The sequence below is a fragment of the Protopterus annectens genome, chromosome 4.part0 (genome assembly GCF_019279795.1).
Source record: "Protopterus annectens isolate FY-2018-M chromosome 4.part0, PAN1.0, whole genome shotgun sequence".
In the NCBI taxonomy this organism is placed as follows: Eukaryota; Metazoa; Chordata; order Ceratodontiformes; family Protopteridae; genus Protopterus; species Protopterus annectens.
The window spans coordinates 467487941-467510985 of record NC_056733.1 but is presented as its reverse complement, the minus strand read 5'-3'; the positions used below and the strand labels follow the sequence as shown (position 1 = coordinate 467510985).

Below are 23045 nucleotides of genomic sequence, written 5' to 3'. Positions count from 1 at the left end.
GATTGTGTTCTGCAGTAAGGCCTGTCAGGTTGTATTGCGGATGTGGATGTTTGTTTTTTGGTTTCCTTTCTGATTCACCCACTGCTCCCTCGTACACCTCCAGTTCACCTATTGTGTATCCAACCCAGTCTCCCCTTGGCGAATTATTACGTTACCCGTCACGCCCCACCCCCATATTCCACACACGCCATCCATCCCTTCTCTGGTTGATGGCCCATGGCACAGACAACAGAACACATTGCGTACTCTACATATCTCTGGTACCAATATGGTTGTGAGGACAACCCTGGCATATTTGATCTTCCACATGCTGTACTTCACGCACATAGGTACATGCAAATACCTATCTTTCATGACATGGTAGGTAGACCCGGGTAATACCCATTCATCTTTGGGCCGTCCAAACAAGGACGACCTGGACCGCAAATGGTCAGATATTGAGCGAATGCTCTGACCATTGGTAGGGTTGCCACCTTTTCAGATGGCCAAAGTGGGACATCTTCGGGACACACATCAGATTTTACAGGCTGACACATGCCCACGGTCAGTACAAAGGAGAGTACTTTACTTTTATGCCTAAGTGACAGCTTATTCTTTTAGCGGTTTAGTTGATTATTCTGTTTCTTGTGACATTTAGGTAGTTTAGATACAGAATTAACTATTTTATGGAACTATTACATAAACTATGGGACATAATTATGTCCTACAATCGCAGGACATTTAACATTTTTAATAGTTTTGGTAAGGACACAACTGCCTAGAGAGGGACTGTCCCTCACAAAGTGGGACAGGTGGCAACCCTAACCATTGGGCTAGGCTTAGCAAAGGGCAGCAGCATGCTAACACGCTGCATTTCGCTTCCACTTGCTATAACAATCAACACTACAATGGAATACAGGCAAGGGGTTTTAAATGTCATATGTTTAAGGGATGGGGACTCAGTATTCAGCTACGTGCCTTTATGTTTACTTTTTATTTTGGTGTTCGCAAAACCATCTTGTATGCTTTGCATACATTTCAGTATCCATGGACACTGACATGAGTGATTATTATTAGAGGCAGGCTGTACTAGTCAGCATTTTAGGTTGCGCATCTGCAGCCGACATGTTCACGCCTCCGTGCAGTGCTTAGACATGCCCCCTGCACTCACGCACGTTTCCTATGCACGTGGACATTGCGGCAGTGCGCCTTCATTAATATGCATGTGGTGCTGCTGCGCCATCTCTACGCCACACGGTCGGTGCAAGGCTAACGCCGTCCTTGCGCCGAGCTTCATGAATCCCGGGGGCAGTCTTTTGTGCAAGAAAGTTTATTTCTTAAATAGGACTTCAATACGGTTAGAGGAAAAAATATCTTCTAGCCTTTACACACAGTACTTCATAATGTGATTAGATAGATTTGTCAAAAATTCAACACATTTCTGTTAAAGAAGACAATTTTGCAAAAAGTCGACAGAGGGGATTATCTCATCTTACAAATGTATAATTTATGTGATATATGACAGCCTCAGAGTTTTTAGAACAATTAAATAGGGAGCAGTTAGGGGAACAACCTCTCTCCATAGGGAGTACAACTCCCATCAGAAGGTTTTTTTTTTCACATTTCAGGAAATTTTACTTATGGAGTGTATTAGGTTATTAACTGTCTGGACAATTAATTTCATATCATGTTCCCCTAATATCAGTATAAGGGAGCATGTTAACATTTGTAGCTTGTAGAGAGGAAGAATAAAATTGCAAAATTTTCAGATGCAATGTAATATATTATCTGGCATCACTACAAAGCTTCTAGGCTATATTATATACACTGGTATGTTCAGAATTGCTAAGATGCTACACAAATGAGTGTGCTTACTTTAGAAACAAGATTAAAGATGGAGTGGAACAGAAGTGAAAAGGCACTATGGCTGAATGTAAGAATCACAGCAGAAACAAAGGAGTGTTTGTTGTTGATACAAAGATTTCTAGCTTTGCATACTATTATTCTTGTCTTGTTACAGACTTATTAAAGACAGGATAGAAGTCAAATATGTACCATAAAACTCATTGTTATAGGTGATATTTGGGCATTTTAGCCCTCTCCATCTTCTGCATGGATATGATAACCTATTTCATAGAAAAATTTGCTTCTGCGTACATCAGCCACTTTCCTACCTCACCAGCTGGTGGGGTACAAGATGATTTAGCACAGTGAAGGGTGACACAAAATCTGTATCCAGTTGCTTCTGGGTAACACTGAGCATTGTTTTCTGTATGTTGAAACATGTGTGAGTGATAATGTGCAGGTACAGGCTGTATAGTTATGCAAGCATTTCTGCCTTATCTCAAGAAATAATCTTAGCATGGGAACCATCAGCAGAGGCTATGTTTTTTTATCTTCTAAGTCTATTAGAAAATTATCTTCACAGTTCTAGGTTTACTGCTGGCCCTACCACTCAGCATCTCTGCTCACAAGTTCTGGACAAAAGCAAAATAATGGTGGACCAAAGGCACGCAATCAGGGATAATTTTAAATATTATTGTTATTCACTTAAAAAGTTAATATCTGTTAAATGTAGCACTTGCTCCTACAGTACTTATTACCTTGATACGGCACTCTTGTCATAGATAGTACCCCAAAAAGGCAACCCCCCATTTCTCGGTCACCCACGTCCCCCGGAATCTTTTTTAAAGGTTTTTTTGTCTATTCCTTCTAGCATGTCGAGGGATCAGTTGCTAGTGTCCTCTCCTGCTCAGCTGGTGAACCTGGGAATATTGAGGCAATGTTACAATTGCCTCATGTACACAGACAACCCTCTCCTCCTCCCACAAAACACAAATACATGCAAGAGATGCAACTATACGGCCAAACTGGAGGCTGAGCTCTCTCAACATAGGACTGGCAAGACCAGTCAGGAGGAGAAGGTTACCACACACATTATAGACCCAGTCTCACATAGTACCATTACAACCTCAAATCATACACATAAACACACAAAGACATACTCGGAGGCTCTGATCAAAAATCTACCAAAACAGCAGAGGCCACCAAAGCAGACACCCAAACAACCACCACCTCAGAACACAACACCTGCAACACATCGACCTCACAGTCAGAGTGTCAAACAGTCACAGCCCTTAAGGCCAAACACAATGCCAGACACACTAGTCATTGGTGACTCCATAGTCAGACACACTGACGTCCCGCTCACCAGACTGAGTAAGGAGAAGGTCACAGTAAGCTGCCTGTCGGGCGCTAGAATCCGCCACATAACGCAAGCACTCAGGTCTCTCAACAGCAGGTACAAATATGACTCAGTCATTGTCCACGCTGGTGTAAACGACCTGAGACATACCTCCTTGGACTACAGGAAAAGAGACATTGAGGAGCTCTCTGATTATGTAGCCCAGGCAGGTATGACCCTGACCTTGAGCAGTATCCTACCTTCTCTAAGAATGATGCCACAATACAGAGATAAGATGATCAGCTTTAACAATTGGCTTAAACACTGGTGTCATTCAAAGGGGATCCAGTGTCTGTCTGCCTGGGATGACATACTGGACAAGCCACGCTGCTTCGCAAGGGACGGCTTGCACCTGTCACCCCTGGGATTCCGGATATTGGCAAAGGCTCTTGCCACCCCCATAGTGCCTTTTTTAGGCAAGGCTCAAATTCTAAACCTACCACCCTAGAACACAAAAAGGAAAAACTAAGGGTAATGCTGCTCAATGCCAGAAGTCTAAATCTCAAAATGCACGCACTCGAGGCCCTTCTCAGTATGGAGAACATCGATGTCTGTGCTGTGACAGAAACCTGGTTCAAGGCTCCTGAGAGCACCCCAGCGCTATCAGGTTTTACCTCATATAATGCGTTCCGGCCCCAAAATCCGGACAATACCAAGAAAGGAGGGGTATCCATATTCATCAAGGACACCCACACCTCAAGACTGGTGGCAACGCACGATGCATCGGAGACCATCCAGGTGCAATTAACCATAGGCAAGACTGCTCTGCAAATTGTAGCATGTTACAGGCCACCCTCACAAACTCAGGAACCTCACATGGCCTTCCTGAAAACACTAGAGGGGATAAATGTATCACCAAACACCATCATACTAGGTGACTTCAATTACCCTAATATAGACTGGGAACACTACTCAAGCCCAAACACCCTAGCCCAAAAGTTCCTGGAATTCATAAACTCAAATGCCATGGAACAACTAGTCACCATCCCCACAAGAGGAGATAACATACTTGATCTCATCATCACGAACATGGGAGCACAATGTTCAACACCGGAGGTGTACCCCTCACTGGTGAGATCAGACCACAAACTAATCTCGCTGGAGCTCCTCCTCCCACCCCCACCTGCAATAAAAAGACCACAGTAAAGAACTTCTCAAAGCCGACTTCACACTTCTAAAGACTAGTGTGGTCTCCTTTAAGGCCCCGAGCGGCGGAAAACAGTACTCAAGCCGCTGAATCACTTACAAATGCCTTCTACCAGCACCTGCAGGACTGCATGGATAAGGCAATCCCAAGCAAAACAAAGACTCTTTGTACCAAAGGCAAGCATCCAGTCTGGTGGACCCCAGCCATAAACAAACTCTACAACAAAAGGAGGAAGCTACTACAAGACAGAGCAAAATCCTTAAAAGGTAAGACACCCTTGATCACTATAAGTAAAAAACTAAGAGCTCTCATAAAATCATCCAAAGCAAATTTCGAGAGAAAAATAGCTAAAGACTCAAAAGACAATCATAAGGCCTTCTTTAGCTATGTTAGAAACCTGGGAGGAAACTCCCAGATATGCTCAGAGCTAGTTCAAAATGATGTGAAGATTACTGATCCTACAGACATTGCCAACATACTGGCTGACAGGTTCAGTGCAAACTTCTCCCTCCCCAAAAGGAGAGATATCTATACCAAACGATTGCAGCCACCCAAACATCTCCAGCGCCCAAGTGAGAACTGCTCTCTCCAAAGCAAAAAGCACAGCATCCATGGGACCTGATGGTGTCCCCGGCTGTGTGCTCCATGAACTCAATGAGGAATTAAACCCACAGCTAGGACAGCTGTTTAATCAAAGTCTTACCTCTGGATACGCACTCCAGGAGTGGCGCACTGCAACTGTGGTACCACTTCACAAAGGCGGTGCCTCCACCGACCCTGGAAATTACCGCCCATTAGCTTGACAAGCCTTATCTGCAAAGCCATGGAGAGGATCATAATGGACCTCATAAATAAAGACATAGGGAATTTGCAGACTTTGGATCCAACCCAGTTTGGCTTTGTCAAAGGCAGATCATGCCTTTTAAACTTGGTTGACTTTTTCAAACAGTCACCAAAGCCATTGATGAGGGAAAGGCAGTCCATACAGCCTACCTCGATCTGGCTAAGGCCTTCGATACAATACCCCACTGGTATCATTGAAAAACTCATCAGCTTAAATGTCAACCCATACATCACAAGATGGGTTGCAAACTGGCTGAGTGACAGAACCCACAGGGTCAGAGTTGCTGGCGCCATGTCAGACTCAAAGCCTGTCACAAGTGGTGTCCCACAGGGCTCAGTCCTGGGCCCACTCTTGTTTGGCATCTACTTTTCCGGAGTACAAGCAAACACAGGAAGGTTATGGCTGACAAAGTTTGCAGATGACTGCAAACTGGGCCATAGTAGAAAACACATCTGACACAGATATCCTTCAGAAGGGTCTCACAGAAACAGATAACTGGTGCCAGAGCCACGGCCTAAAGTTAAATGCCAAAAATGCATAGTCATACCCTTCGGGAAAAACAAGGTTACCCCTAGCTACCAAATAGGTGGCAATCCACTGAGCACAGAAGAAGTTATCAGGGACCTGGGGACCCAGGTTGATAGTAGTCTGTCATTCGACACCCATATAGCTAAAGTAGTTAGGAAGACCTTCTACATTGCCCACCTTATCATGAAGGGATTCTCATCTAGATCAAGGGAGGTCATAGTCTCCCTTTACTCATCACTCATCAGACCAATGATTGAGTACAATGCCCCATTCGGAATGTATCTGACCCGACACTTGCAGCAGCTGGAGAGGCCACAAAAGTTCCTCACCAAAAGGATAAAGGGTCTCAAAATCTGTCCAATGCTGCGCGACTGAAAGAACTCCAGCTCTGGGCAGTCGCCTAGGGCTTGCTCAGAGGTGACCTTTGCCTAACATACAAGGCCATGTCAAACCCAGATTTGATGAATATGCTTCACCTCAAAAAATCTAGATCCATCAGAGCCACAAGGGCGGGAGACTTAAACCTTGACACAGCTATTAATAGGACGTGCTGGAGGGATAGATTCATCACCCAAAGACTCCCTATGCTGTGGAACAAAATCCCGGTACATGTGAGGCAGATCACCTCGCTGGCCTTGTTCAAGAGAAATCTTGACCAATGGATGGGAGATCGCAGATATACCCCAGGGATTACCTCAGTGTCACTGCTCGACAGAGGCACAGCAAAATAATGGGTATAGTTCCCCATACTAAAGGGGTGGCGTAAGCCACAAAACGATGGGCTAGGCTTGTAAATGCCCTCGGGCAGATAGCCTAGTATGAACCTATGAACCTATAATATAAAAACAGGTTTTTCCTCAACATACATTGTCTGAACAATAAGATATATGAAGATCTAAGATCTGGCAGTATTGACTAACTGCAGTCTTCAGAGATACACAAAAAAAATACATATATATATATATATATATATATATATATAATAGGGCAAACATATGAGGCAAAGTCAGTGATGTTCTGCAAAATCAGGCACCATTGAGAGGTATGCAGCCACTGGTTAATGAGGACTTTGGATTTACTGTGTATGTTTTCCTCAAGTACATTCAAACAAACTCCTGTGTGAGTTGTACCTTATCTATAAATCACCAATGAAAGAAATCAATTAGATTCAGACCCTACTATAATCAGAAAGGCCTAGAACACAAGTTTTACAGATCCCTAAGTGCATCTCTTGAATTCCCACCCTACAGGTCAGTTCATGTCTTCTTTTATTAGAGTAGTCATACCCAAGTTAATATTCACCAGCCTGATTTGAAGTACGCCAGTGGTCATAAACCGCTGATAGCCGTTGCTTGTAGCTCTAATTTTGAAAGGCCCAACTGAGTTTTCTTTTACCCGTATGCTTTCCTGACTACTTCGTCATGTCCTGGAGCTCAACCTCCCCTATCCCCACATATTGCTGTTCCTAGGTTCCTAGGGACATTTTGTTCATCCTTTAGGACATGCTTTTCCGGTATACATAATTTCAGACATATTCTTTCTATCTCAGTTATAATATTGAATTTCAGGTATTCATAACATTATTATTAAGTGCACTTAATTGTTATTATTAAAGGTTCAGACCTTGAGCAAATGTATGCTATGGCTTCACCCAAAAATGGCTACCTAATTGCTCCAGTTTTACAGCTGTCATTGTATCAATTAGTTACTATGAATACCTCTTGAGCTGAAGTGTTTCCATGTTAGTTCAACTGTGATGTGAAGCTCTCAGTTTCCTTATATTTAGGATATTAGAGGAGTCATATACAATGTGCAGAAGGGAGTGTCTGACAATAAGGATAGCGGACCTGAACATGATAATGGGTAGCATCTGTAGTGTCTGGCAGTTTAGTGTAGAGGACTATGGTTATCAGATTCTAACAAGCTTCCTCCCTTAGTCCAGCAGAGCTTTTTTTGGTTTTGTCATCCTCCATTTTCCTACTGTGCAACTTTGACCAGGTATCTTGGCCAGAAAAATGTTCCTTGCTTGCTCTTGAAAAGAGACTTGTGTGTAATTGGTCTGTGTGGCAAACAAATTAATAAAATTAAATTAAAACACTTAGATTAATATTAGAAAATATCAGGAGACTTGGAAGTACAGAATGAAAATACAAGTATAGTATGGCGTAATTATATAGTCATATATGTTTGTTTGCAGGTGTTTATGGCTTTCAGTCATGAGTACATCATCCACAAATGAATTCTGCATTAACATAAACTTGCAGGTAAAAAGTAGATGTGACATTCAAGTCAACCTACAGCCTAGATGTTATAATGACAATGGCTCTCTCTCAGGGTATTTCCAGCTCACAGAGCCGGTGTTGTCTATGTTCACATTATATTAATCCACTGTTGCCTTACAAATACAAGCAGCCATTGCTAAAGGGGTAAAATGGGTAGATTGCCAAGTAAGCTTGCCAAATGTTCTACAGAGAAAACAAAACATGAATTGTAGTTGAAAGAACATTAAAGCAAGGATTTTTTCTTCACTAATTTACTAGAAAGATGAGCGATGGTATATAATAAGTTGATTAAAACATATTTTTGTTTATTAAAATGTATATACCATTTATGGAGGGACTTGCTTACACTGCATGCTTCTTAATCAGCCTCTCTTTTCAAAATTGCCCCCACACACACACACACACACACACACACACACACACACACGTGTTAGGTATGTAAAATCATTTAAGCACTATCTCTGCTGCTTGTAACCAAAATTTAGTTGCAGTCATGAACAGCCAGTGAGTCAGCTAAAGTGGGGATATTAAAATTATTGAAGGTGCTGCAGTGCACCCTATTCCCTACTAACATGTACCTGACACCATTTATTCAAAATGTGCTTTATCATGTAGCTGCATAAGTGGTCACTGTGTGATGTAGAAGCATTTATTACTCTGTAATGCCACTGCATAGCAAAACATAATAAAAAAATGTGGCTGTAGTCTCTTGGATTTAGTTCATTCCCAAAGGATGCAATCCTAGAAGGCAGGGGGAGAGGGGTTTTCTTCCAGAACCTAATAGGACCCAAAGAGGACTTCTGAAAAGTTGAAGGAATAGGATTCTACAGCTTTCTCATAGACCTCTGTGTAAGCCATAGCCTGAAATGAAGACTGCAGGGACACGGAGGACTTAGGACCAATACTCAGCAGCCAGATGCATTCACTGGGCAACTGGAAGCTTTGGAAGAAACAGAAACTACCAAGAAAAACAGGAGGTGAAAGCTAATAGTTAGTAGTCCCTATATATACTGACTAAAATATTGCTGAGGGATATGGCATTCAAAGTTGCATCATGCACAAGATTCATTCAAAGCTTGGTCTTCTAACTTTTAGATTAGAATAATATAGTACTCCTATTTACAGTTAATTTCCACGTTCATTTAAATAAACCCTATCTGAAAAGTGACAAAGATAAAGGTAAGCTTTAACAATGGTGTTTACTGGCACAACAGATTATCCCCCCGTTATGATAGGTAAGTACTAGACTAGCTGCCCTTACAAGCCATTTTAATACTAGCCAATTTCTCTCGAAGTTGAGATTCAAGCCCTGTACCTTGTGACTGTGAGGTAAACACCTTAATCATTATGGTAACCCTCATTATCTACATAGTGTGGGAGGGTAGATGAACAAAGGTTTCCCAAACCATAACATCATAATACTTTAAAAGTTAAAGGAAACAAACTCTAGTAATTTAGTGATTTTTCTGAATTGTGTATTCAGTCCTCTTCTATGTCCCTATTGTAAATAATTACTGTATACCTACTCCTGCTACCAAGATGCAGTTTTGGGAAGGAAGTCAAAATTATTAAAAAAATCCCCATCTCCCTCCGGCTGCTGAAAACTGAAAGCTGTGTAAAATTCCAGTAGCAACAATGGCACAGAACCCAGTATAGGGAGATACAGGAAATTAAGATTCTGACACTTAAATAAAGCAAAAGATGATGTACATAAAGCTATGCCTTTTTGAATACACCAATATTTTAACATCTAATTGTCTGTATGTATACATCTATATCTTTCATAGCTGGGCCTTTACTATCAAAAATGTATGGTGTATTTTACTGCATCTGTCTGTACATAGGTTCATAGACTGTTACTAGGCTAATGATCACCAGGGCCCTTACAAGCCTAGCCATGCACCCAAAACCATGTATGCTATGGCTTCACCCTAAAATGGCTACCTAATTGATCCAATTTTACAGCTGTCATTGGATCAATTAGTTACTATGAATCTCTTGAACTGAACTCTTTCCATGTTAGTTTCACTGTGATATGAAGCTCTCAGTTTCCTTATATTTAGGATATTAGAGGAGGCATATACAATGTGCAGAAGGGAGTGTCTGACAATAAGGATAGCGGACCTGAACATGATAATGGGTAGCATCTGTAGTGTCCAGCAGTTTAGTGTAGAGAACTATCAGATTCTAACAAGCTTCCTCCCTTAGTCCAGCAGAGCTTTTTTTGGTTTTGTCATCCTCCATTTTCCTACTGTGCAACTTTGACGAGGTATCTTGGCCAGAAAAATGTTCCTTGCTTGCTCTTGAAAAGAGACTTGTGTGTAAGTTGGTCTATGCGGCAAACAAATTAATAAAATTAAATTAAGACACTTAGATTAATATTAAAAAATATCAGGAGACTTGGAAGTACAGAATGAAAATACAAGTATAGTATGGCGTAATTATATATTCATATATGTTTGTGTGCAGGTGTTGATGGCTTTCAGTCATGAGTACTTCAGCCACAAATGAAGTCTGCATTAACCTAAACTTTCAGATAAAAAGTAGATGTGACATTCAAGCCAACTTACAGCCTAGATGGTATAATGACAATGTCTCTCTCTCTCTCTCAGTATATTTCCTGCTCACAGAGCCGGTGTTGTCTGTGTTCACATTATATTAATCCACTGTTGCCGTACAAATACAAGCAGCCATTGCTAAATGGGTAAAATGGGCAGATTGCCAAGTAAGCTTGCCAAATGTTCTACAGAGAAAATAAAACATGAATTGTAGTTGAAAGAGCATTAAAGCAAGGTTGTTTTCTTCACCAATTTTCTAGAAAGATGAGCAATGGTATATAATAAGTTGATTAAAACATTTACAAATTTTTACAATTTTTACAAATGTAAAATAAAAATAAATAAATAAATGTATATGTATATATATGTATGTATATATATATATATATATATATATATATATATATATATGTATGTATATGTATATATATATATATATATATATATATATGTGTGTGTATGTATATATATATATATATATATATATATATATATATATATATATATATCTATGATCAATCTTCTCCTTCACTACAAATATTTCTCCTCTTGAACCTCTACCTATTTCACATTCTTTGCAGTAGGACTGTAACTGCTTTACAGAATTCAACATACTGATGTAATCTATCCTGCTTAATGCTCTGAAAATCTCTATCCTGTTAATATACTGATAGTCTACATGTATCTCACTGCATATTGAATTATCCTATACATACTGTCACCTCTACTATTGTAAATACCTTCATTACTCTAGTAATACTGCTGTAATTTATTGTATTCTAATTACTTCCTGCTTTTTGAATAGTCTTCTATTGAAATCCATTCATTTATTATGTATTAATATTGATTTTTAATTTTTAACTGTTTTTTAATTATTTTTTATTTTTTAAATGTTTTTTTAATTTTTAAATGTTTAATTTCAATTTTTATTTTGCTCCACTGGAGCTTTTCTCCCCGGGCCTCTACTGAAAATGGAAATATATCCAGTTAGACTAGCCCGGTTAACAAATGTAAAATAAAATAAAAAAATAAAATGTATATATCATTTATGGAGGGACTTGCTTACATGGGTTTGTGTCAGAAGACCGACAACACATTCTGTCGAACTGCATGTTGGTCGAACTGTACATGTTGAAAACGCAAAATAAATAAGTGACTTTTAAGCGAATTCTTTCCCTGTGAAAGAAGTCGCTTGACCACTTCCGTCACTTTGCCGTTTTCGGCACTGTAGTGCGATCTCGGAGTTGGTATATTTAATTAGAGGGGGTGTGGGGGGCACAGCCCCCCACATGGGGGGGTGGGGCAAAGCCCCCACTTAATATATATATATATATATATATATATATATATATATATATAAAATTAATCTTCTCCTTCACTACAAATATTTCTCCTCTTGAACCTCTACCTATTTCACATTCTTTGCAGTAGGACTGTAACTGCTTTACAGAATTCAACATACTGATGTAATCTATCCTGCTTAATGCTCTGAAAATCTCTATCCTGTTAATATATTGATAGTCTACATGTATCTCACTGCATATTGAATTATCCTATACATATTGTCACCTCTACTATTGTAAATACCTACATTACTCTAGTAATACTGCTGTAATTTATTGTATTCTAATTACTTCCTGCTTTTTGAATAATCTTCTATTGAAATCCATTCATTTATTATGTATTAATATTGATTTTTAATTTTTAACTATTTTTTAATTATTTTTTATTTTTTAAATGTTTTTTAATTTTTAAATGTTTAATTTCAATTTTTATTTTGCTCCACTGGAGCTTTTCTCCCCGGGCCTCTACTGAAAATGGAAATATATCCAGTTAGACTAGCCCGGTTAACAAATGTAAAATAAAATAAAAAAAATAAAATGTATATACCATTTATGGAGGGACTTGCTTACATGGGTTCCTGTCAGAAGACCGACAACACATTCTGTCGAACTGCATGTTGGTCGAACTGTAAATGTTGAAAACGCAAAATGAATAAGTGACTTTTAAGTGAATTCTTTCCTTGTGAAAGAAGTCGCTTGACCACTTCCATCACTTTGCCGTTTTCTGCACTGTAGTGCGATCTCGAGTTGGTATATTCAAGTAGAGGGGTTGGGGGGGGGAAGCCCCCCACTTAAAATAGTGTTTAGTGTTTTTTTTTTTTTTTTTTTCCCTGGGAAAAAATTCACTGTTCTGGCTGTTCGCTCTTTTTTGTTTTCATTCTTTTGTGGTCGATATAACAGTGTTTGATCTTTTGATCATTTGCTGTTATAACATACACCCACTTACACTGCATGCTTCTTAATTAGCCTCTCTCTTCAAAATTGCCCCTCACACACACATGTTGGGTATGTAAAATCATTTAAGCAGTAGCTCTGCTGCTTGTAACCAAAATTTAGTTGCAGTCATGAACAGCCAGAGAGTTATCTGAAGTGGGGGTGTTAAAATTATTGAAGGTGCTGCAGTGCATTCTATTCCCTACTAGCATGTACCTGACACCATTTATCCAAAATGTGCCTTACCATGTAGCTGCATAAGTGGTCATTGTGTGATGTAGAAGCATTCATTCCTCTGTAATGTCACTGCATAGCAGCAAATAATGAAAACATTTGGCTGTAGTCTCTTGGGTTTAGTTCATTCCCAAAGGATGCAGTCTTAGAAGACGGGGGAGGGGGGTTCTCTTCCAGAACCTAATATGACCCAAGTAGGACTTCTGAAAAGTTGAAGGAATAGGATTCTACAGCTTTCTCATAGACCTCTGTGTAAGCCATAGCCTGAAATGAAGACTGCAGGGACACGGAGGACTTAGGACCAATACTCAGCAGCCAGATGCATTCACTGGGCAACTGGAAGCTTTGGAAGAAATAGAAACCACCAAGAAAAACAGGAGGTGAAAGCTAATAGCTAGTAGTCCCTATATATACTGACTAAAATATTGCTGAGGGATATGGCATTCAAAGTTGCATCATGCACAAGATTCATTCAAAGCTTGGTCTTCTAACTTTTAGACTAGAATAGTATAGTACTCCTATTTACAGTTAATTTCCACGTTCATTTAAATAAACCCTATCTGAAAAGTGACAAAGATAAAGGTAAGCTTTAACAATGGTGTTTACTGGCACAACAGATTATCCCCCCGTTATGATAGGTAAGTACTAGACTAGCTGCCCTTACAAGCCATTTTAAGACTAGCCAATTTCTATCGAAGTTGAGATTCAAGCCCTGTACCTTGTGACTGTGAGATAAACACCTTAATCATTATGGTAACCCTCATTATCTACATAGAGTGGGAGGGTAGATGAACAAACGTTTCCCAAACCATAACATCCTAATACTTTAAAACATAAAGGAAACAAACTCTAGTAATTTAGTGATTTTTCTGAATTGTGTATTCAGTCCTCTTCTATGTCCCTATTGTAAATAATTACTGTATACCTACTCCTGCTACCAAGATGCAGTTTTGGAAAAGAAGTCAAAATGATTCTGTTAGTTAGGATAATACTTATCTTATTGATGGCATCTGTCCATAAGGGGCATGGGGACCAGACCAGGGCAAATTTATAATTTTCTATCCAATTTCAAGGGCACATTTGAATACTGTCAGGGATGAACTCTGTTTTACATGGATGGGGAGCCTATTCCATAGTGCAGTGATGCTTTCGGACACATATCTGTCTCTCCAGCATATTCTGTTTATGTCACATATGGAATTCAGATCTCTGGATCTAGTGTTTCTAATGCTGTGTGTTTTGTTGATGTGCAACAGCTCAGTCTTGGCCAGTGAGTGGGTGGTGGCACTATTTGATCTGATGCTGCCAAGGTGGAGGTTATTCAGATATGGTCTGTATCTGTTACCTATAAGCCAGTAAATGCATTTCTTTGAGCAGTAGGGTATTATGGAAAGTTTTACCGTCACTCAAATAGCTCATACAAGGTTATCTGTACACTGGTTTGTGAACAGGCTTTTCAGAAGTTCAAGGAGGCCTGGAGAGTGGATGCCTGTACTAACCATCTTCAGATTATAGCCAGGAATTTATAACACAGGTAGATGTTTCAAATCAGAGCCTGGGGACTGTACTTAGCCAGGTATCTTCAAAGGGAGAATATTTAATAATATACCCAAGTGTAGACTTGAGCCAAGTGAAAAAGACATGATTGGTGACAATTTGAGTTCTTCAAAATCTTAAGCCCTTATTATATAGTATGAAATTCATGTTTGTTACAAATCATAATCTCTTAAAGTGGTTAAGTACAGCCAGTGAACAAAACAGCATACTTCTCAGATGGAGTTTGAGATTATAGTGCTATAATATGTCAGTCAAACACTGACATGGTCCCAGTAATGCAAATACAGATGATTATAGGTTCATAATGAACTGTTTTCATGTATAATACTAAAACAATACATAACATAATTAGTGGTAGTAATTAATATTAAAGAACTAAACAGTGCAGTTAACGTAGGTAAAAAAAAACAAACTCAGAACCTTTTCAACATTTACCTTGTTTATTCCTCTTTATATGTTATTTACAACATTAATATCTACAAGTGGAGCCTATATCTAAGCTATCTAAAAAGTCTGTCATAATTAAAACTGGTTGTCTTATAAACCACTCCAAACACTAGCACTTCCCTTCTAGTATAATTTTTGGCAAAAGTAAAGTAAATGCTGTGCTGAAATGTTTTATATGATGTATGCTGTTAGAGAAAGTCATATCCAGGTGCAAAAATACATGTAAACGTGTCCACCTCCCTCTCATGCCTATATTGAAAGTTTGGGGCTTCTCTTTGAACAAGGGCAGTAAGACCCGGTTGGCCCTCTATATATAATCTGATATTTGTCCTATGGTCAGAGAGGAAATTGAGGCATCCCAGCACAGCATCATACTTGCTGACATAGGGAGATTTTTTTATTGTCGTTGTTTTATGCTCTGCCCGTGTCTCACCCCCACACCCAGCATACAGTTCTGTAAGACCATTAAGGCCTGTGAAGTATGTATATGCCCAGTTCTGATACTCCAGGATAGATACCCCCAATCTAACAACTGAGGGCCATCATCCTCTGCTGAAAACCTCTTCCCTCCCCCTGGGATAGGTAGGCCAATAACATACCTTTTATTCCCATTCCTCCTCCTACTCAAGCACTGGGCTTTCTAAATGAATGCAAGTTCCCTAGGTCAGAGTCAGTGCTCTATACTTCTGTACCATAGAGTCAGTCAATAAGTCTGCCTTATTCTTAAAATAAATCAATGTAACGCTCTTTCCTCAATTATTCTATGAAGAAAAATGTCATCTTGTGCCCCAAAAGTGATTTTCTTGTACTGACAGCAAAATTATATATGAAGGTGGCGATATGAAACAAGCAGATCTCCCTAAATGAGTTGAAAGGTCATTGAATGGACTTCAGTTACACAAATTTCACCCAAGCAGATATAACAGTTTTGCTTACACTGCTTATTTATTTTAACTCAGATACTGAGCAACATCAGAGTTACCAGACCTTTACTTCCCCATTTCTCCAAGGTGGCATGACCTTGGTGTCAAGGTAGGGGAGTATCTTGCCCCCTACAAAGGCATTTTTAAAGTTACATTTTTTTTATTCTCATGAGATCCATTTTCAAAATGACTGCTTCAATGAGTTACATTTACGCAGATTACATTTTAAGAGGTGACATTAGATCCAAAAACAAATAAGCAAAAAATAAGATCTGAAAATTACATATGTTGGAATTCTTGTGGAACCTTGAATGAGTATGCTGAACTGTTTAGAGCTAAAAGACTGAAAATTATCAGTTATACACTTTTGAATTGAAATAATCATAATGACTTTGCTGTATTCAATATTTTCAGCAGATTTTTTCATACACTATATGACCTTACCTTCTTAAAAATATTCAAAGTAATTTCAGCACTTGGCTGGGTGGTGATTTTTTTCCCAACAAACATGATGATTCTGAACACTAAATATGAAATTTGCTTTTGGCATGCAAATATAATCTGTGAACGAAAGTCAGCATTGAGTTCTAAATACAGTTTTCCATAATCCATTGATAAATGTTAAATTTTATAAATGCAGGTAGGTTTATTTTGAGGTGCTGTGGCCCCAAACCTCTTAACAATAAATGCAAAGTTTGCACCCTGGAATATATTATACCTGGCTGCCACTTTATTTTTGGCAGGAGTCATTTTCAGTGGTTTGCAAACATGTTGGGTTTCAAACTGATAGTTATACGTGAATGTATTTTTGACAGAGTTCTGTTACTCTGTTGTATTACTGGTATGTAAACGAAATAAAAGTACTTTCCTTGTTCTAAAATATATCGCAGTCACATGATATTCTCAAGAAATCTTGTATTTAACATGTGGGACTGAAATACTGAAAATGGCAAATTTTTGCATATGAGACTTGTATGTCTAAATGTGCATTCATGAATTGAGTATTTTCAGTATTTTATACAGTTTGTTCTTTCCTTAGCTTATGTGGCAGCCCTGATGGCCTTATTTACTTTCCAGGCCCCACCTGCCATGTAGGTATACAATGTCTACTAGTCCAAGTTGTATCAATGTGGGGCTGCATGCACTAACTCGAAATAAGTTCCTCTGCAAAAGTGTTCGGAGCCTACAATTTTGTAATTTACCTCCTATAACACCTGTCCTAAGTTGCAGAGCAGGTTGTTAATGATTTTAAAGTCTCATGCAACTGCTTCTCAATATACTTGCAAGATGTCTATCTGCCAGTATCCTGGTTATCAGTGTCTCAGCAGTGTGTCTGCTTTCTCTTTGCCTATTACCAGGGAAGTTGTCAGATTCTGAAAATCCTCTGCTCCCACCCACAAACACAGATAAACATACTCATACTCACACACACACACACACACACACACACACACACACACACACACACACACATGCACACACTCACACTACAGGCAAGAGCAGTTAGCCTCTAGCTGCCTTGTCATTCTTTTCCATCGGATCTGGTAAAGGTCTGTTTCATTTTCAAAACCTTGATTACCTCTAAATTACACGAAACTCTTGCCTTTGTTCCAGTGGACCAAAATTAATGATCATCTTCTTCAATAAAAATTGGGGTAGATATGCTTGACGTCTACTTGATTTGTAACACATTTTATACTAATAATTAAAAAAGCACTGACATTTCAGGTATTGTAAGTTTTTTTTTTTTGTTTTGTTTTTCCATAATAAATCTTTATTGTTATATTATTTTCAAACACAAATAAGAGGTATTGTAAGTTTTATACTGGCCTTAGTACATACTTGTATAAAGACATTTTCTTGCTTGTTTATTAGTCATGTATGTCCATATTTATTTACAGTGACATTGTCATTACCAACTGGGCAATGAAAAATGCCCCTTTTCAGCAGATGTTTGGGGAGAAAATTTTCAAAAGCATTTAGCTACTGTGAAATCATCCTGCTTCTTTACTTAAAACAACTGAAATGCCATTGCATCTACCCTGAACCCATTCAAACACTGCTCTATGGGTAACACAATAAGGTTTTTGGTGCTTAACCATCATTTTGGTTGATATGGAAACAGGGGCATATATCACCTTAAAAGCACCTTTCACCATAAGATTCTGCTATTTGGATTTCTATTCAGTGCTTCTAAATATCATGGGCCTGCTAAAGCAAGTTTAAAAAATTCAGTTTGTGTGTTGTGTAGGTCTAAAACCCTGTTCTGCAGAAATCAGAATATTATGCTATAGACTACAATAAGATCTATCCACATATAACTTCACATGCTTAACTCTTTCCTTATTAATAAAGCTGCCTACTCAATTGGCTTAACTGTAAATCAGAACAATTACTTAATGATTAATCAGAAAAGTATTTCTAAAAAAATAAGTGCCTTGAGATCAGCATTTCAGAACAAGCTTTGAAGGGTGCCTGGGCTGTCTACTGTGCTATTGCTCTACTGTTCATAGTACAGTCAGTCGAAAAGATAACATTTATTTATTTATTGTCTCCATTTGTTTACTGGGAAAGTCCGACTGGGCAATAAAAAATGCCCCTTTTTAGCAGATGGGGAGAAAATCTCCAAAAATGTTATAAAAGCAAAAAAAAAAAAAAAAAGAGTATCAGATTGATTTTACATAGTTAAATAGGTAATAAGGTTAGAAAAATACAACATGTCTGAGTCTCAAGAAAGAAAAAAACAATATATATATATGTGTATATATATATATATATATATATATATATATATATATATATATATATATACAATCAGCAGCAAAATATGTTTAATAATGCAGAGAAACACAGATTGTAGTAATACTGTTATTAGATGGTTGGGTAATTTGCATAGTGGTATTTGTGTATTTGCAGTTAATTCTCTTGACAGGCAAATGAGTAGTTGAGGTAGAAGGTCATTTAGAGGTAGGGCAGTGGCAACAACAAGTGTTAAGAGAGGTGCTGATTGAGTAGAGTTTTGAAATGTTTGATGTCTACTGTTTGTCTGATAGATAACAGAATTGAGTTACAAGCTTTTGAGACATATGAAAAGTGTAGAGATTAAGTTAATGGGTGGTGACTAACTGAGGGTTAATTAATGAATATCTGAGTTTACTCCATTTAAGCTATTTTAGGAGTATACAGTGATGGCTCCTATACCTATGGATGGTGGTAAACTTTGCTACTTTATTGTAGCACATCTCCAGTGAAGATAGGGTGGTAGCGTGGAGGTTGTATAGGATTGGGGCTGAATGCATAAAAGACAGTAGTAAGTAAGAGGGTTGTTGCTATAGTGGTTCTGGCCTTATCTGTTAGGAATGGTTTGGCTCTATAAAATGAATTTGAGTTCATCATCATCTTAAGTTTCATTTTTTTAATGGCCTGTTTTACAAGGATAGCAGACATCAGTTTTTCATCAATTTAACTCCCATGAGCTTGGTGTGTGCAACCAGTTCGATTACAGTGTTGTTTGATTAGTAGATAGTGAATTGGTATTTTTTTTAATCCACTGATGGTTTAGAAGCAAAAATTATTAGCTTTGTTTTCTTTGGGTTGAGTAAAAGTTGGAATTCTGATAACTATGCTTCAACTGAGGATTCCTGGATAAGCTATTTGAATTTAAGCAATTGGCAGAGTAGCCCAGGGTTGAGTTATCTGCATATCGGATGATGGATGCATGCCAGGTTGCACTGTACATCCCATTTATGAACATTTTGAAAAGCAGAGTACCCAGAAGAGATCACTGGAGGACTCTGACAATGACTGACAGAAATGGTGAGAATTCATTTTTACCATTTAATTGCGTTGACCCTGTCTACTAGATAGATGCTGAACCAGCTGGTTGCTGATGGTGCAAGTTCTACTGTGGTTAGTCTTTGTAGGCATTTGGGATGGGAGACTATACTGAAAGCTTTTAACATGTCAAGAAAGATGATACATACACAATTACCTGAATTTCTACTCTGGAACTGTTGTGATAAAGTTAATAGGGGCAATTGAGGTGCTGAGGTGTGGACAGAAACCATGCTGGCTTGTGAATAGTAAACTATTGTCATTAATACAGGAAAATAGTTGTTTCTGTATATATTTTTCTAGTACTTTTGAGAAGGGGGATAGGATTGCTATCTTTTTGGAAGAATTTCCTCTTACTTTTTTTTGTAATGGTATAGCCTTCCAAACATACCTGGAATGTACCATTCGGAGGGTGATGGCATCATGTTTTGTGGCATTGTGGTGTTGAATACTTTATTAGCTGGTCTGGCAACAGTGGCCTCAGTAGTTTAATTTCGACCCCTCCACCTTTATTACATCAGAGTGCTACTAGTTATGCTTTTCATCTCTCATCTTTTTTGTCACAAAGGTAGACAGCAAATCTCTGTACAAGCTCATTCTCTTGTTATAATCCATTTCTACTGATAGTGTAGCCCCCACCATGGATAAGCAGTTGCTGAATGACTTCAGTGTTCAGATATCTGGTCTGCGATCTTACCTATCATTACCTTCAAGATTTAATGCATGCTCATCAGCCTGTGATAATTACTTGTAGTTTGTCTTCCCCAAATGTCAAGTATCTATATTTACTATTACAGAAGTATGGAGAATAAGATTTTTCTTGTATTTGACTTATTTCTTGTTCACTGGATAATCTGACATATTCAGGAGGATTTTCTACTTATTATATGTACACAGGACTTCTTTTTTTTCCATTTTCTTCTTGTAATGTCACTAGAAGTGTTACAAATAAAAAGTATGGAAAGGGAAAACACTGCTTGTACCACAAGAACTGGGACAGAAATTGATACCCTGTCAAGTATGTTATTCTTTCAGAGTAGAAAGTCTGTTTTAGTACATTACCAGAATCTTACAACTAAACCTTGTGTAAAATAGGAAATACTGGGTGATGAAAAGTCATGGCCTAGTTAGTTAGCATGCACTCACAAGTGCCTGAGCGCATGTGTGCATGTGTGTGTGTGTGTGTGTGTGTGTGTGTGTGTGTGTGTGTGTGTGTGTGTGTGTGTGTGCGCACGCGCGTGTTAATCTCTACCAAATGTTAAGTTAGGAGATTTGTAATTCACTAATTCATGATGGATGCATGACTGTATTCTTAGTGGGGGTCTTGCCACTGAAGGGAAGACAAGAACTTAACAATGTGTAAAATAAAGTGGTGGCCAATTGGGAAATAAATGGCCTGTATAGATATGTTACAGAAAGCACTGCTAGCAAAGTAAAGTCACATAAATGGTCTTTTCTAAAATATCAAGGCATGCCAGAGTTGTGGCACACTGGTACAGATGACAGCATTAAATGGAAGATACTAGAGGTTATATGACCATATTGCAAGCCATTTCCCACCACCTTTTTGAACAGTTTGCAACAGTGACATAATACCAGAGACACTTACTTTGCTGCACAGACTTTACTCCTCTCAGCATCGTTGAGGCAATTACAAAGCAGAATCCAGCCTGGCTGAAGTGGACTTCTCCCATGATTGTAAGGGAGGCACCAAGACAGATGGGTACCATGGCAGTATACTTAAGCATATGGTACTTTGTTCCAAGAAACATCTTTGAAACTGCCAAGGTAAACAGTGGAGTTGTGCTATATATCACCTGAGCGAATGGAAGTTGTACATGGTTCAGTCCAAGATTCCCGAATGCAATGCTGGCGCAGAATGTCAGGCTGAGCAGAAACACTTTCATCTTTGCATTAGTATTCAGTGTATTTTCATTTGCCTCTAACTTCACAAACCCCAGCCTGATTAAAGGATAGTCAATCACTATAGTTGTAAGCATGTGAAGGGCAGATAACAATAAAGGATATTTAAAATTATAGAATCCAAAGATCCATTTGTTCAGACTAGAAATAGTGACTCCTGTTGTCAGCCATACAGAAACAGTAGCCAAAAAATGCAGCATCATATTTTTGTGATTCACTGTCTGCCTGCTTTGTGAATATACACAATCCCCATGTATAGAAATCACAACATTGTCATTGTTCCTCTGAGATACAAAGCACATCTGTTTACTTTCTTCTCTCATATTTTCTTAAACTAATCCAATAGATGTTGCATACATGGTGTTATTTTTCACATTCCTGTAATTACAATCACATGTACTTTAAATATCTATCAAGAGATTTGTTATAACAATAATGTCAAATGATGTACATAACGTATGCATCTGTACATACAAACGTCTACACTTCACAAGCATAGAATATAAACAATCCACAAGCAGTCAGATATTTGATTACATTTAGTCTGTGTATCCAACATGAAAAATACAGGTTCCACACGCAGATCCTGATTAGAAATTTTCTACAATGTATGTAAAAAAGTCATAATTAACCTCTTCTGGCATTTAACATTTCCTTAAAGCCATGCTAGTTGTAGAATGATGCTGTATGTATGCTCCTCTTTTTAAACTCCGCACACAAATCAAAATTTCTTGATCATTCCATGCCATCCTGAGATTTTACACAAAAAGAAATACTGCAGTAGTAGAAACTATAGGTTTTGAAATCCATGAATTTGTTTGTCCCCTTTAGATATCACCTACATAAATAAAAGCACATAAAAAACAAAACAGAGTTGTCTTGCTTTCCCATCGGATCTTTCAAATCAGTGTGTTCTTCATTTACACATTTTAAAGTGCTGCATGTCTCTACTTCAACCCTTCGATTTGTTCGTCTAAACTTAAAAATTAGCAACAGAGTATAACATAAACATGTCAACTGTTGAGAGAATTTAAAACAGAGGTAATGCTTTTTGCTACACCCTTGAAAACATTCTGTACTTAAGTGATGATTCACATGTGAGTCATGTGACTTCTTAGTAATCCTCGGTTGAAACAGGACTCCTTACACTATAGTCAGGAAGGCATACTTACCATGGTAAACATGTGTCACCCTTTCCAATTTTAGAGTCTCTCTGTTTGGAATGAATGACAGTTTCAACTGGTGGGAAACAGGGATTAGATTCTCAAG

The 23045-nt window shown here is 38.4% G+C and overlaps 1 protein-coding gene across 1 annotated transcript in view; it reads right to left on the bottom strand.

The window, feature by feature from the left end:
- Positions 1–22840, bottom strand: part of LOC122799378 (solute carrier family 35 member E4-like) — a 105672-nt gene extending 82832 nt beyond the window's left edge. The window contains exon 1 of the mRNA XM_044068386.1: positions 21463–22840. Within this exon, the coding sequence (XP_043924321.1) occupies positions 21463–22099 (637 nt within the window). The 5' untranslated portion in view covers positions 22100–22840. The remainder of the gene's footprint in view (positions 1–21462) is intronic.
- Positions 22841–23045: the final 205 nt, after the last annotated feature.